This window comes from Penicillium macrosclerotiorum (assembly GCF_028827735.1).
Source record: "Penicillium macrosclerotiorum strain IBT 26536 chromosome Unknown utg000010l_segment0_segment0, whole genome shotgun sequence".
NCBI lineage: Eukaryota > Fungi > Ascomycota > Eurotiomycetes > Eurotiales > Aspergillaceae > Penicillium > Penicillium macrosclerotiorum.
Genome location: NW_026643089.1, coordinates 1,305,743 through 1,317,630, shown reverse-complemented (window position 1 = coordinate 1,317,630; position 11,888 = coordinate 1,305,743). Strand labels below are relative to the sequence as shown.

Genomic DNA, 11,888 nt, shown 5'->3' with positions numbered 1-11,888 from the left:
CACGGTAAAAGCCCGTCGCTTATTCAGAGAGGAGAACCTCTAGCACAGGCGTCACGGGATCAGGAGAATGAGGGCTCACGAAGAGGAACAGCGAGAAAAAAGTGGATGACGAGGTTGAGGTGGCTTAGCGAAGGCAACAAGCCAAGTCACTGGATGTTGAGCTGATCGTCCCGCTTTCAGACGCGGGCGGTAAAGCGGCTTCGATCTGCCAGCCAGACGATCAGGTATCGTTGGTTGGTTACAGAGATGAGGGCCTATTAGCTCTAATTTCCGATATTGGGGATCTACCAGACGCAATTTCAGTTCGAAATTAAAGTTGAGCGATAGAAATGGCTTGCAAGGTGTTGTTCCATGAGGGTCCGGTACTTAGGGTCCGGCCTGGGAACGAGTACATACTAAGAATAGTTGGGGCCTTGGCAATTTCCGCGGCCGGAAATATGTATATTAAAGCGCATGCACGGGCGAGCATACCAGCACGAGGATCCATACTTTCCAATCCGAGAAGAAAAGTGTAAAATAAGTAGAATAAAAAATAAGTTGACTTCAATAGAACAAGGGTAAAACTTAAAGAGTGACTGGCGAGGGCAAAGAGGACGAATACGTAAACATAAGCAATGTCTTAAAAGACGCTGTCATTGGGATCTCTCATGAAATAAAAAAAAGCAACATAGCAAGCCATATGGAACTCCAGAAGTCGTGAACGCTCTATTCATACAACATGTAAGCAGGTGCATTTAAATTACCGGTCATTCTCTGCCCGAGACTCTTCCGCCATGCCTAGCTTCGCTCGCTTTGCCAGATCCGCTTGCATTACCTGCTCAATCTGTGCATTGATCCTCTTCACATGTGCGAGGGCAGAATTGGTACGGGTCACAATGGCCATCGCATCGAGAGGCGACCCGGAGGTTTTGGAAAGGAAACAGGTTTCTCCTCCATTGTTGATACCGATAACCAGGTCTCCCTCGGAGGTTTGTTCCTCTTTTCGCGTCGCATCCACAATAATGTTCTGACTCTCATTGAAGGCATGGAAGGTGATTGACAGTGGCTTGTGCGTGATGTTAAGTGCAACTGGCACTCGTTGCTCAACGCCGTAGACAATGACTCGGCCATCGCGCACCACAGCATCCGGCCGGCGGAAGTGTTGTAGTCCCGTCATGATGGCGATACAGGCCGCATCTGTCAGATTGCCGTCATATTCGACAACATGTACATCTGCACGGATGCTCCAGCAGCTCACACCCTTGATGATGCACAGCGATTCGGTATCGAGGGCGTTGGAACGGCGGATGACGGTGTCGAGGATGTTGGTAACATAGGCTTCGAGGTCACTAGACCTAGTAATCAGGTAAATAGACAAGTTAGTTCACAATGAAGCATCGTTGGAATCATTCAAAGACATACCGGCCATTCTCCCAAGCCGGAGAACCCATCGCAGTCAACTCAAGGTTGATATTGAAGAGACCATCGAATGGGCGATCCTCGCGAGGCTTAGTGACCTCGGCAGAAATACGGACAATAATTCTAGATCAGAATTGTGTTAGAAGTGCCAAAAATAAGAAACCGCTAAGAAAGCTGAGCAGAGAGTACCTTGTCTTGCCAAGCTGCAGGCTCACATGTCCGTACTCATCGCCAAAATCGATCCTGAGAGGACGAAATTGGTCCAGGTTGCGACCATCAAGACGTGCATCCTGACGCAGAGCCTCAAGGATGAAGTCACGCTCCGAAACTGAAAGGGGAGCTTCCTTGGACATGGCTGCTTTGGTGACATTAAAAGAACAACCGCGGGGCGGAGGACCTAGTCAATGCTTTTTTTGATGAATTTTGCCGTTGCTGGCCGCATTTGAGATACCGCTAACCAATAGGAGAGCACAAATTCTGAGGCGGTGAATGATAGGAAGGAGAGGCGGCCAACGGGCTTCAGCAGCCTCTGACCTTGAACAACTCCCCATTTCACACCAGCACCAAAATGACGACAGGTAAGCTCTTAAATGCACTATACCCACAGGTATCGCAAGAACATGCTGACATATCACAGCCCACAGACCCACCTTTGACCCGGTATGGCCTCACAAGGCGATTCGCTACAAGCTCAAGACTGACTGATGTGGATAGGCGCAAGGAAAAGAGGCGCTTCGAGGCCCAGCATACCATCAGCGGCTTCTTCCAGCTCATACACATTTGAAAGTTCGGTATGCAAGATCTGGCATGAATCGCGAAGAACAATTGTTAACACTTCATAGCCAACCGGGACAAGGAGGTGATGCTGATAATGAAGTCCGTGATCTGCGCGCAGAGCTGTTGAAGGCGGAGGCCGCCCACTTTGCTAAGAAGAATGGTGTTTCCGTCGATGAGCCTACCACGTCCGAGACAACTGTCCCCAAACGACAACTCGAACGCATACCCACCGATGCTGATGCCGATGTCGAGGAAGAAGACCCAGAAGCCAAACGACGGCGCATCTTAGAAGAGACACGCGACATAGATGCAGACTCAGATGGATCAGAAGACGACAGCAGTGAAGAGGAAAGCGATGATGAGGATGAGGCGGCTGAGTTAATGCGTGAACTGGAGAAGATCAAGAAGGAACGACAGGCCCAGAAGGAGAAGGAGGTACGATATACCGGCAAACCGCCTCTGATTATTCATGTCATACTAAGATCGCACAGGATCAAGAACGGGCGGCCGAAGAGCAGGAACAGCGCGAGGTCGATATTGCCCGAGGAAACCCACTGCTCAACCCACAAGACTTTAACATGAAGCGACGGTGGGACGACGATGTGGTGTTTAAGAACCAAGCTCGTGGAACAGAAAAAAGGATGGCAAAGAGTTTGTGAACGTGTGTTTGCCTGCCTAACTACGTTTTGGTTGAGATGTTAACTTGATTTCCTCTAGGACTTGCTGCGCTCCGACTTCCACAAGCGATTCATGGTATGTACCTGGACACTTTAATTCAAAACTCATGAGCATGTTTGCTAATTTCAGTGCATTATAGTCGAAGTACGTCCGGTAAACTTGATGTTGAAGGAATACTTGATCAAATCGAAATTATCGTCAAAATTGGTGGAATGCCTTTATCTCTCTACAAATACCCTATTACAATCATGGAATGCACATTCAGGTGAAATACTATTCTCTACATGGATTTCTGAGAAGGGCTGCCTGTCTTTTTGCTCAAACCTCCCGATGTTTTTGTTTCATGGGAAGAGATCACCAGAATCAATGGAGTCCTTAGCTTAATTTATGAATTATACATATCATATCTGAAATATTTCAGAGGCTTCTATGTTAGTGTCAGTCTGCACTTAAAAGTAGAAGCGTTCTTGTTAGTCTGTTTCCTACCCAACCCCGTGTTTATGCCCTCTCCTCACCTTTCCACGCCTTAACATCCCTCATCTCTCACCGCCTCAACTCACCGCCTTTTATTCACCGCCCACAAGACGCACAATTTGCCGACACTATGGGTCCACCATCTCCAGAACGCTCTTCGTATGCCGAACATCTCCTGAAGGAGCTCTCTGAGACAACCTTCGAACCGATTCCTGATCCAGAACCTGACATGGATACCGTGCCAACCACCAAGCAGCTGCATAGTGTGTTTTTCCTTGGCGCAAGCATCATCCAAATCTCAGAAGTCCTTCTGTACTTCGCTAACCTTAGCTCTGTTTCAAGACCGCATCAATGCCGATATCTCACAGCTTTTACAGCGATTTGAGAATATCATGGCCATTGCATCTGTATGTCACTTCAAATATCTCTTAATGTTCTCTCGGTACCTGTGCACTGACTTGGATTTCTTAGGCGGAAAACACTAGTTATGCCGCGATAGCGGTTGAGAGCTATCAGATGGATGTTGAGTCAACTGCCTTGGTAGGTGTTGTCGTCTTTACAATCCAGGGGCACACTAAGCCTTAATAAAAATACCACTGATTGTCAAGTCTTCTTAAACCCCCTCGCTGACTCCTCCGTACTACAGATCCGTGCCGCTGAGGACCTCCTCGTCGTGACTCGTATCATGAAGGAGATTTGGCTCTTTGGCAAGCTTGACACCGTTGGTGAAGATGAACGTGATATCCAGCGTCGTGAGCAACTTGAAAAAGATGTGGCTAGTGTGCAGAATGCTATCTACAATAGCAATCTGCTCAAGCCCTCGCCTCAAAACGTGCCCGAGAAGAAGTGAGCATTAACTCGATCTTTTTTCATTCAAATTCGGAGTCTTAGTGGGATCAAATTTCTGGGGAAATGGTTTCTTGTTAGTTAGCGTTCTGGCGTTGGGGACAAATACTCTGTGCATTACTGGTACAAAGACACCTGGGGGTTCTCACATAGCTGGGATTTTATTAGCATGAGATCAACCATCTATGAAGCTACAACGGTTACTTCATCGGTTATTCTTGGATGAGGCTTAATGATTCAAAGATTGCTCTTCTATTTTGTACACCTTTCACCTGGAGGTCTCCATCCGATTCCTAAGCGCTCCATGACCAGTCTCTCCCGTTCCTCCCAGGTTTCTCCGCCATGTTCCAGATCTACTACTTGACCTCCCGATGTTCGTTCTCGCACTCCACTGGAATCGAATTTCCAATCATGTGCCTTCTTTGCATAACGCCTTAAGTCTCGTTGGAAGGTGGTATCGCCAGACCAACCAAGAACTGCGCACCCTATAGCTCGCCAAGGTGAAATTATAATGTCAACTCGTCGATGAGGATTTGGATTTTTTTGTTCTTGTTTGGATCCTGTCCAGCATTGGATTCTCCATGGTCAAATTTTGGATCTTGCCAAACTACCAATGCTTTATCTAGGGTATCAAAATGCTTTCCGGTTTCATCCCCTCGGAAGGGGAGTGTTTGCTGCTCACGTAGAGTGGAAGTGAGGTGCAATGATAGTGTATGGGTGATATAAAGGTCTGTTTCGAGGCTGGCAACGACATCAACAATGAGATTTCGGGTAATTTCATCGTCGTGGTGAGTAAGAATAAGGTCAACGTCGCCGCTTATTTCTTTGCCTCGTCTGTAACCACCAACAAGAATGCACTCTATTTCTTCTCCTGTTTCAGGACGCACCTGATTGGCATGATGTCGTACAATGGCAGCAATAGACTCTGACTCCTTGCGTGATACGCCGTCTTGGAACTCATCAAAGAACTTGACGCCAATTTGCTGTACTCTCGACAGAGTATTCCATCCATGCTCGACGATGTCATCCAGATCTTTCCATCCACGATGGTAATAAAATTCTCTTGCAGTCTTTGCACCAACTCCCCAAATATCGTTGAAGTGATTCAAGACCCGCAGGGCAGGGTCGCTATCTAGCGCATCTGCCGCAGAAACTTTGCCATCGTCATCATTGGAGCCCCCATGTTGCTGAAACTCGGCGAATAGGTTAGCGATTTTCATATCACACCCGGGAAGAGCGAGGATTTCGGTAGGCCGTCTTATAACATGAGGATATGCCGCTAAAGACGCAATCGACGTGCTGTACGCTCTAACTCCAATTTCATCGAGCGTGAGCTCTCGAATACGTCGGATTTTCAAAAGTTGAGCGATGAATTTTTCATTCGGCGGATGGAGTGGCGCCGAACGCATACATGCATATAGAATCTGATCACGAACCCAGTCTGGTTCCGGTGGCGGTGGAACCTCGTCATCATTTTCTGAGGTCGTCTGCCTATAGAGTGTTGGCGGTGGAAGGCGCTGACTGGAAGATCCAGCACGGTGTTCCCGAGACCGATGTGGACGGAATTGACTTGGTGATACTGGCATAGGCTGCGAAGCAGCGTCCCCCATAGCACGCTGGAGAATCTGTTTTGGTATCTCATGGGATGGCGACCTCGCGAGGCTGGCGCTGACAGGTGGCGGAATCTTTTGTCCGCTATAAACCACAAATGAAGCGTGTGAAAGAGGCTTTCCAGCAGCAATAGAGTTGTCAAGCCATTCCAGTTTGAGAAGAGTGATGACATTTGAATCCTCTGAATCTTGAAAAAAACTTGTTGCAGGTTCAGATCGATTTTCTTTTATACCCTCCTCCTGTGGCGACTGATTTTTTAGACCCACTACCTCAATCTCTTCATCAATGGTTGATTGAACTGCCTCAGTCTTTCTTCTCTTGAGGGGGCGTTCATTGCTCCCCTGAGAATCTACTGATTCAAGGGCAGGAATCATAGGGATCTCCTCTGTCCAAATCCCACGTGAACGTAACTCCAGTACGGCACGTTTCTTCTGAGCAATATTCCCCAAGATGACCTTGGCTTCTGATATATCATAGGTTAGTTTCCCACCATGATCAATGAAGCGATTTTCTATATCATGCAACTTTTCAAGAGCCAGATGAGTGGGAAGTATGAATAACGGCGGCAGTCCCAAGAAAATTGTCTCTGGTATCTCTTCGGCTAACTCAGGTGGAGATGAACTGCCGAAAAAAGGATTGTGCATCATTTTGATATGTAGTATATTTTCAAATGAAAATTGAGATCACAATGGCCTGAGTATGCACGGATCATGATGTATGTACGAATATGCAGGAACCCATCAGTGTCGCCAAGGATCTCAGCCCCTTGTCATACGTGGAATAGAGCATTCAAACATTGTTCAATGTGAATGGATAGCCTCAAAGGTGATACTGAGAATGATTCTTCATGAGCAGAAGATTATACTGAAAGAAATCAGAGTGGTCTTAATTTGTGTTGTTGTAATGGGCGGAGAAGCGAGGTGGAAATGTGAGGATGCATTTGGCTGACGTCACATGGCTCGGTGCCTGAGGCCATAGTGGAAACCCTTCTCGAAGGATATCGTGCGCCATATGAAACGGTTATCTAGTGACTAGCTATTTATGTGTATTGGGGCTCTAAACAATCTCCTCCTCAATTGTGCGCTCACGAGTCTCCTTCACTTCAACTCGGGAAGACGTTCCTTTCCCAACTACCTCGGTTTGAGCATACTGCGTGTCATCGCTACTCTCATGAATAGTATTGCCGGCCTGATCAGTGAGACTAGCGGGACCATCGCGATCTGTTTCCTCATCTGCTGTCATGCTTTGGCCGTGTCGGCGCGCCATCCATCTTCTCCATGGCTTGTACAAAAACACACTGAGACCGCCAAAGATGATGAACAAACCACAGATTGACCCACCAATCACATCATAGTAATCTCCAGCTGTTTGGACACCATCCCAGAATTTACCCTTAGCATCGGTCACGTTCAAAATCATAGTGAGCAGTTGGATTACACCGATGACAATGGCAACAATGACGGTCAGTGTGGTGAGCACGATCGAATAGTATAGAAATGCGATAGGGTCGCGATGGTTATCATCTGATTGAGGAAGTTCATCACCTGTAACTTCGGTTGAACCTTCGGATGATACGCTGTTCCGCTTTGGTGGTAGAAAATTGGCAGATGGTTGAATATAGAGCGTGAACATGAGAGCTCCATCGATTGTGTCGAGAAGACACATTCCAGCTGTGAACAGGGCTGGGAGGATCAAGATCACCCAAAAAGATGTTCCTTTGGCACCTTCAATGGACGAAATACCAAGAAGAGCGATCTCCGAAGAAGTGTCGAATCCTAGGCCGAAAAGGATCCCAAGGGGATACATTTTCCACGGACTGCAACAAACTCAGTCCAGATTCCTCATTCATAATATTGGGAAAAGGTTGACATACCGGTCAATGAGTTTAAACATTTTCTTGAGAATCGAGAATAAAAACCCGCCGCCTTCGATCTTCCAAGCTTCACCTTCTTGGCCTTCAGGCAGACTGAAAACCTTTTGCATTTGCTTGATCAACTTGTACAAGATATAACCGTTCATAATGCCTAGCAAGATAAGAAACACAGCGCTGACAGAGCTACCGATGATTCCACCGATCGTGCTGAAATCATCAAAATGGGAGGACACGCCGGCAGCAGTTGCTGCAACAACAATAGATGTAATAATAACAATTCTGTTTTTGATTAGGCTCTGGGAAGTCATTCTTTTCATAGCAAAAACTTACGTCGAGTGGCCTAGAGAGAAAAAGGTTCCAACAGTCACTGGCTTTTGGCCAGTGGCGAGCAGCCGTCTTGTCATCAAATCGATAGCCTTTCCTGGTGTTAAAGCCAACATTTTGAGGAGAGAGGGGGACAAATGGTAGTGCTTACAGAAATATGATCAGCATCAAACGCATGTCGCAGGCCAAGAGTATATGCGAGAACTGCTGTAGAAACAAGCGATCTAGTTTGAAATGGAAATCAGTCTAACAGCTCTCTAGTGAGAGGTAGCATTCAAGTTAAATGTGCACGTACGAATTATAACGCTATCACAACAAGTTAGCACATTTTTACTCCTGAATATTTCCAAGCAGGTATAATCCACATACCAAAACAATCGCGGCTGCAACCCAAACGATAGCATTCAAAAATGCAATAAACAGAATGATAGCAATTGCACGGAGTGGAATTTTTCTTATACCCGGCAACCGTTTATGCTGGCGCTCTGCCTTCTGCAAAAGCGGTTTCATGCTCCATTTGCGTTCACTGTCCATGCTTCGTTCATCCACCTGGGGGTCAACAAGGGATGACATATTTGAGATGGGTCCTCTGTCGGTGAAATAATGGCTTTCTGTCTGCTGCCGCCTCAGGCCTGTGGGAAACAGATGAAAGCTTCCAGCAATGCGATTTCACAACAGGAAACTAAGTTCGTGTGGAGGCAACTTCGCGTGTAAACTGGAGGTTCAGTCAGTTCTTATAGCCTGAAACCACAGGATACAAATCAAAGATGAGATTTAAAAATCCTTTCGAGTCTTATCGGCCGTTACTCTTTTGCATTGCCAAGGTTCTCTAAGTACTTTAGATCCGCTTGGCGAGCGAGGACTGGAGTCTTGCCGGGTCGGTTCTGGTGTTGCAACGATGGCACTGCGCTCGCGAAGGCCGAGGAAACACTGCAAATGTTTTCCGACTCACCCGTTCACACCTTGAACACCGTGTCGCAAGGTCTATTTCATGCCCGACGAGCTGCAGAACGATTTTCCACTGTGAGGCGGGATACTCACGTGATATGGCGGGGCAGCGGAGAGCGCCGATTGCACTGATAATTATTCATGGCGTCCGCTCTGATGTGCTAATGTGACCGTCTTGGCTCGATGACCGTCCCCACCATCGGCCGTGCAAGAAACGATTTCTCCCTGCACTCTGCCGATTGTCGGGCCCCTTCAGCTCTCGGAATTGGCCGCACGGCAGACTCGGCCACCGTTATATTACCCAATCAAAATGAAAGGATCATTTGCTTACCTGACAACTAAGAATTTCTACAACTAAAATTTCTTCAAGAAACAAACGAGAGAAAAAAAAAGTCTCAACCTACCTAGCCTGGTGAGAATAGAGGACCTAGCAAAGGCCTATGTAGATGTGTGAATATATCTATCAGCTGTATTGACTTTCTATCATCGAAAAATAGTGATCTATTGTGAAGTAAATGTGAAAAGATTGGGTTGGTAGACAATATGCTATGCCTTGGGCACAACGATGGGAGACCTGGAGTTCTTCTTAAAGAACAGGGTGGGAAGAAGGAGCTGGAAGAATATCTCGAAGCCATACCGCCATCATCGCAACCATTTCCTTGGTACAGCTGTGGCCTGTGTTTTCTTGCACATAGAAGGTGATATCCTGCTCACACCCTTTGCTCCGCCTCTCTTCTATCCATTCTGCAGTGTATTTGGCGGGGACCAACCGGTCATACGCTCCATTGCACAGCAGGAGCGGTACATTGTTCGGGAAATAATTAGCAACTTCCCGGTCATCGCGATCGACAATCTCAGATAATGCTTGTGGCCACCGGCTTTGCTGTTTCTCTGACTCCGTGGAATTACGCTTCAATCGGTCAAGAAGCAGAGAACTCAGCTTCGGACACCCGACGATCATCGCATATGCGTGGAACTGGCCAGGTGAAGCCAAAGAAGCAATACGCCAGGCAGTGTGGCCACCGAGAGAAACCCCAGCCATGATGTTATAAAATCGTGTAAATCGAGGCAGATAGCATGGGAGATAGTCAACCACAAGTTTGAAGTCTTGCGCGCAACCAGAAATCATTGAAATCAAGTCCATTCTGTAAACAGGTCAGTTAATACAACCATCCAATTTATACAAGAGTAGGGAAACGTACGCGTGGTTTTCATTTCCATCTTTCCAAGTCTGGTTTGCTTTCGGGTCAACCTGGGACACCGTCAGTAATGAGGATCGAACCAAAAAGAGAGGTTGAATAGTGGCTCAATCTTTACCTCACGATCCCCATGATTCCTCATATTCATCGTCACCGCGATCAAACCGACTGGCCGACCATGTCTCTTGTCTGTCCGATACCGATATAAAATCTCATGGGCCATATCTTCCATGACACGATAGGTACGAGTTCTGTTGTGCGCCATATATAAAATAGCAACTTCTCCCTTACGCTCTCCTTGTTGTTCGGCATAGACTTCACTCAGCCCATAAATATAAACCTGAAGCCCGCCGATAACCTGCGTCGTCTTGCTCGAGCGGGGCGTGTTCTTCGGGAGAGAAAAACGAGGCTCTAGGCCATCCGTATTTTGTGTGGACATTTCTCCCTTTAAATTTATTAAACTCTTTGTCTATATTAAGCGCTTGAGCTTCGAACAATATTTATAATGAGAAATTGTTGACTCCATGAAAGCAAGAGCTGGTTTTTGAAAACAAGAATCTTGAGCATGAACTAGCTTAACCGATTGGGCCGAGAAAATTACCGACCCGCCACCAACTTGGTAAACATGCATAGACTCGGCAAAAGTCGATCGGCATCAAATACCCGCCACTTATGGAGCTAAACTATGCTGACTGAAAAAATCCAGTATGATTGGCGTGGCATTGAAACTTGCGGGGTGATGACCTGCCGCTTGATTATCGGCATTTGGGACTGTGCTCGGCCAATCATGGCCAATTACAGAATCATAGACCAAACGGACAGGTCCAGTAAGTCCGAAGGAATAGATAACAGTGTTTGAGGCCAAGGGAATGGTGGTATTGTGCTCACTATCCAAGCCATTTCGTGTAGCCCATTCTTGAATAAAGTGCGGAATACTAGGCAAACACTCCTTTTTGCGCTCGCCACCTAGGTAAGAGATCGTAGTATCATTCCCGCCATGAAATTCCATGAAGGGGATGGTCTTCCGCGCTGAGTGACAGGGAATAGATACTGTTGATGGTATACAGGGTAGCGTGTCGATATAGTAGGCTCCGGAAACGGGAGCAAAAGCTGCGAAACGCTTCGACAAATTTTCATCGCACGCAAGGACGTTGCAAAGGCCACCGCCATCAGATTTCCCAGTGGCCCAAACACGAGCCTTGTCAATGCACCATCGTGACTCGATCTGGTCAAGTATGTCCGCTGTGAACTGAATATCATTGGTCTGGACGCCGGGAACTCCTTGCCATGTATTCTTCAAGATAATTAGCAGGGGTTCCAACATTAAACAGGAAGGCTTTTTCCCACATTGATACCCTGTGGGTAAACAACAATAGCTTTGTCATTAAATTCTGGGTTGGTCAATTGATCGAGCTTTAGCTCGTCCTCCGCGGTCCGAACACCTCCATGATATGAGAAAATAACGGGTGTCGGCGTAGTCATATCATATTTTGGTGGAATTGAAATGAGATAGCTTCGCTGAAGACCATCACTTTCGATCGTTATATTCGATATTTCAGCAGATAATCTTTTGGATGTAGCTGATTGAGTATTGCCTGCCGAGCTTGCTAGGCTTAGTGGAGAAAGCCCTATGAGCAGAGAGATTGTGAAGCGGGAAAACGCCATGAATGATATGATGATGATATTGTCTCAATTGAATTGTATATCTCGGCCACACAGAGCTCGAACAAAGAGAATGACCTTAAATTTAACAGATTTTG

At 46.8% G+C, this 11,888-nt stretch overlaps 7 protein-coding genes across 7 annotated transcripts; 2 read left to right on the top strand and 5 right to left on the bottom strand.

Moving 5' to 3' along the window:
• Window positions 1–739: 739 nt before the first annotated feature.
• N7462_010112 (exosome non-catalytic core subunit RRP45) lies at window positions 740–1,751 on the bottom strand (the record flags this gene model as incomplete). Its single annotated transcript, XM_057081826.1, has 3 exons — window positions 740–1,334; window positions 1,402–1,521; window positions 1,588–1,751. 3 exons carry the CDS (start codon window positions 1,749–1,751, stop codon window positions 740–742), a joined length of 879 nt encoding a protein of 292 aa, XP_056928866.1.
• A 215-nt stretch (window positions 1,752–1,966) lies between these two features.
• N7462_010111 (spliceosome-associated CWC15 family protein) lies at window positions 1,967–3,010 on the top strand (the record flags this gene model as incomplete). The annotated part of the gene is made up of 7 exons (XM_057081825.1): window positions 1,967–1,976; window positions 2,036–2,058; window positions 2,113–2,189; window positions 2,241–2,610; window positions 2,667–2,780; window positions 2,893–2,928; window positions 2,993–3,010. The coding sequence occupies 7 exons, from the start codon at window positions 1,967–1,969 to the stop codon at window positions 3,008–3,010; spliced, it is 648 nt and encodes a 215-aa protein (XP_056928865.1).
• Window positions 3,011–3,457: 447 nt separating this feature from the next.
• N7462_010110 (RNA polymerase II mediator complex head subunit MED22) lies at window positions 3,458–4,177 on the top strand (the record flags this gene model as incomplete). The annotated part of the gene is made up of 4 exons (XM_057081824.1): window positions 3,458–3,590; window positions 3,658–3,734; window positions 3,799–3,867; window positions 3,974–4,177. 4 exons carry the CDS (start codon window positions 3,458–3,460, stop codon window positions 4,175–4,177), a joined length of 483 nt encoding a protein of 160 aa, XP_056928864.1.
• Window positions 4,178–4,679: 502 nt separating this feature from the next.
• N7462_010109 (uncharacterized protein) lies at window positions 4,680–6,431 on the bottom strand (the record flags this gene model as incomplete). The annotated part of the gene is made up of 1 exon (XM_057081823.1): window positions 4,680–6,431. One exon carries the CDS (start codon window positions 6,429–6,431, stop codon window positions 4,680–4,682), a length of 1,752 nt encoding a protein of 583 aa, XP_056928863.1.
• A 409-nt stretch (window positions 6,432–6,840) lies between these two features.
• On the bottom strand, window positions 6,841–8,554 carry N7462_010108 (HoxN/HupN/NixA family nickel/cobalt transporter; the record flags this gene model as incomplete). Its single annotated transcript, XM_057081822.1, has 6 exons — window positions 6,841–7,600; window positions 7,658–7,936; window positions 7,988–8,073; window positions 8,133–8,205; window positions 8,277–8,287; window positions 8,351–8,554. 6 exons carry the CDS (start codon window positions 8,552–8,554, stop codon window positions 6,841–6,843), a joined length of 1,413 nt encoding a protein of 470 aa, XP_056928862.1.
• Window positions 8,555–9,515: 961 nt separating this feature from the next.
• On the bottom strand, window positions 9,516–9,971 carry N7462_010107 (alpha/beta hydrolase family protein; the record flags this gene model as incomplete). The annotated part of the gene is made up of 1 exon (XM_057081821.1): window positions 9,516–9,971. The coding sequence occupies one exon, from the start codon at window positions 9,969–9,971 to the stop codon at window positions 9,516–9,518; it is 456 nt and encodes a 151-aa protein (XP_056928861.1).
• An 827-nt stretch (window positions 9,972–10,798) lies between these two features.
• On the bottom strand, window positions 10,799–11,610 carry N7462_010106 (CE1 family esterase; the record flags this gene model as incomplete). The annotated part of the gene is made up of 2 exons (XM_057081820.1): window positions 10,799–11,422; window positions 11,476–11,610. The coding sequence occupies 2 exons, from the start codon at window positions 11,608–11,610 to the stop codon at window positions 10,799–10,801; spliced, it is 759 nt and encodes a 252-aa protein (XP_056928860.1).
• Window positions 11,611–11,888: the final 278 nt, after the last annotated feature.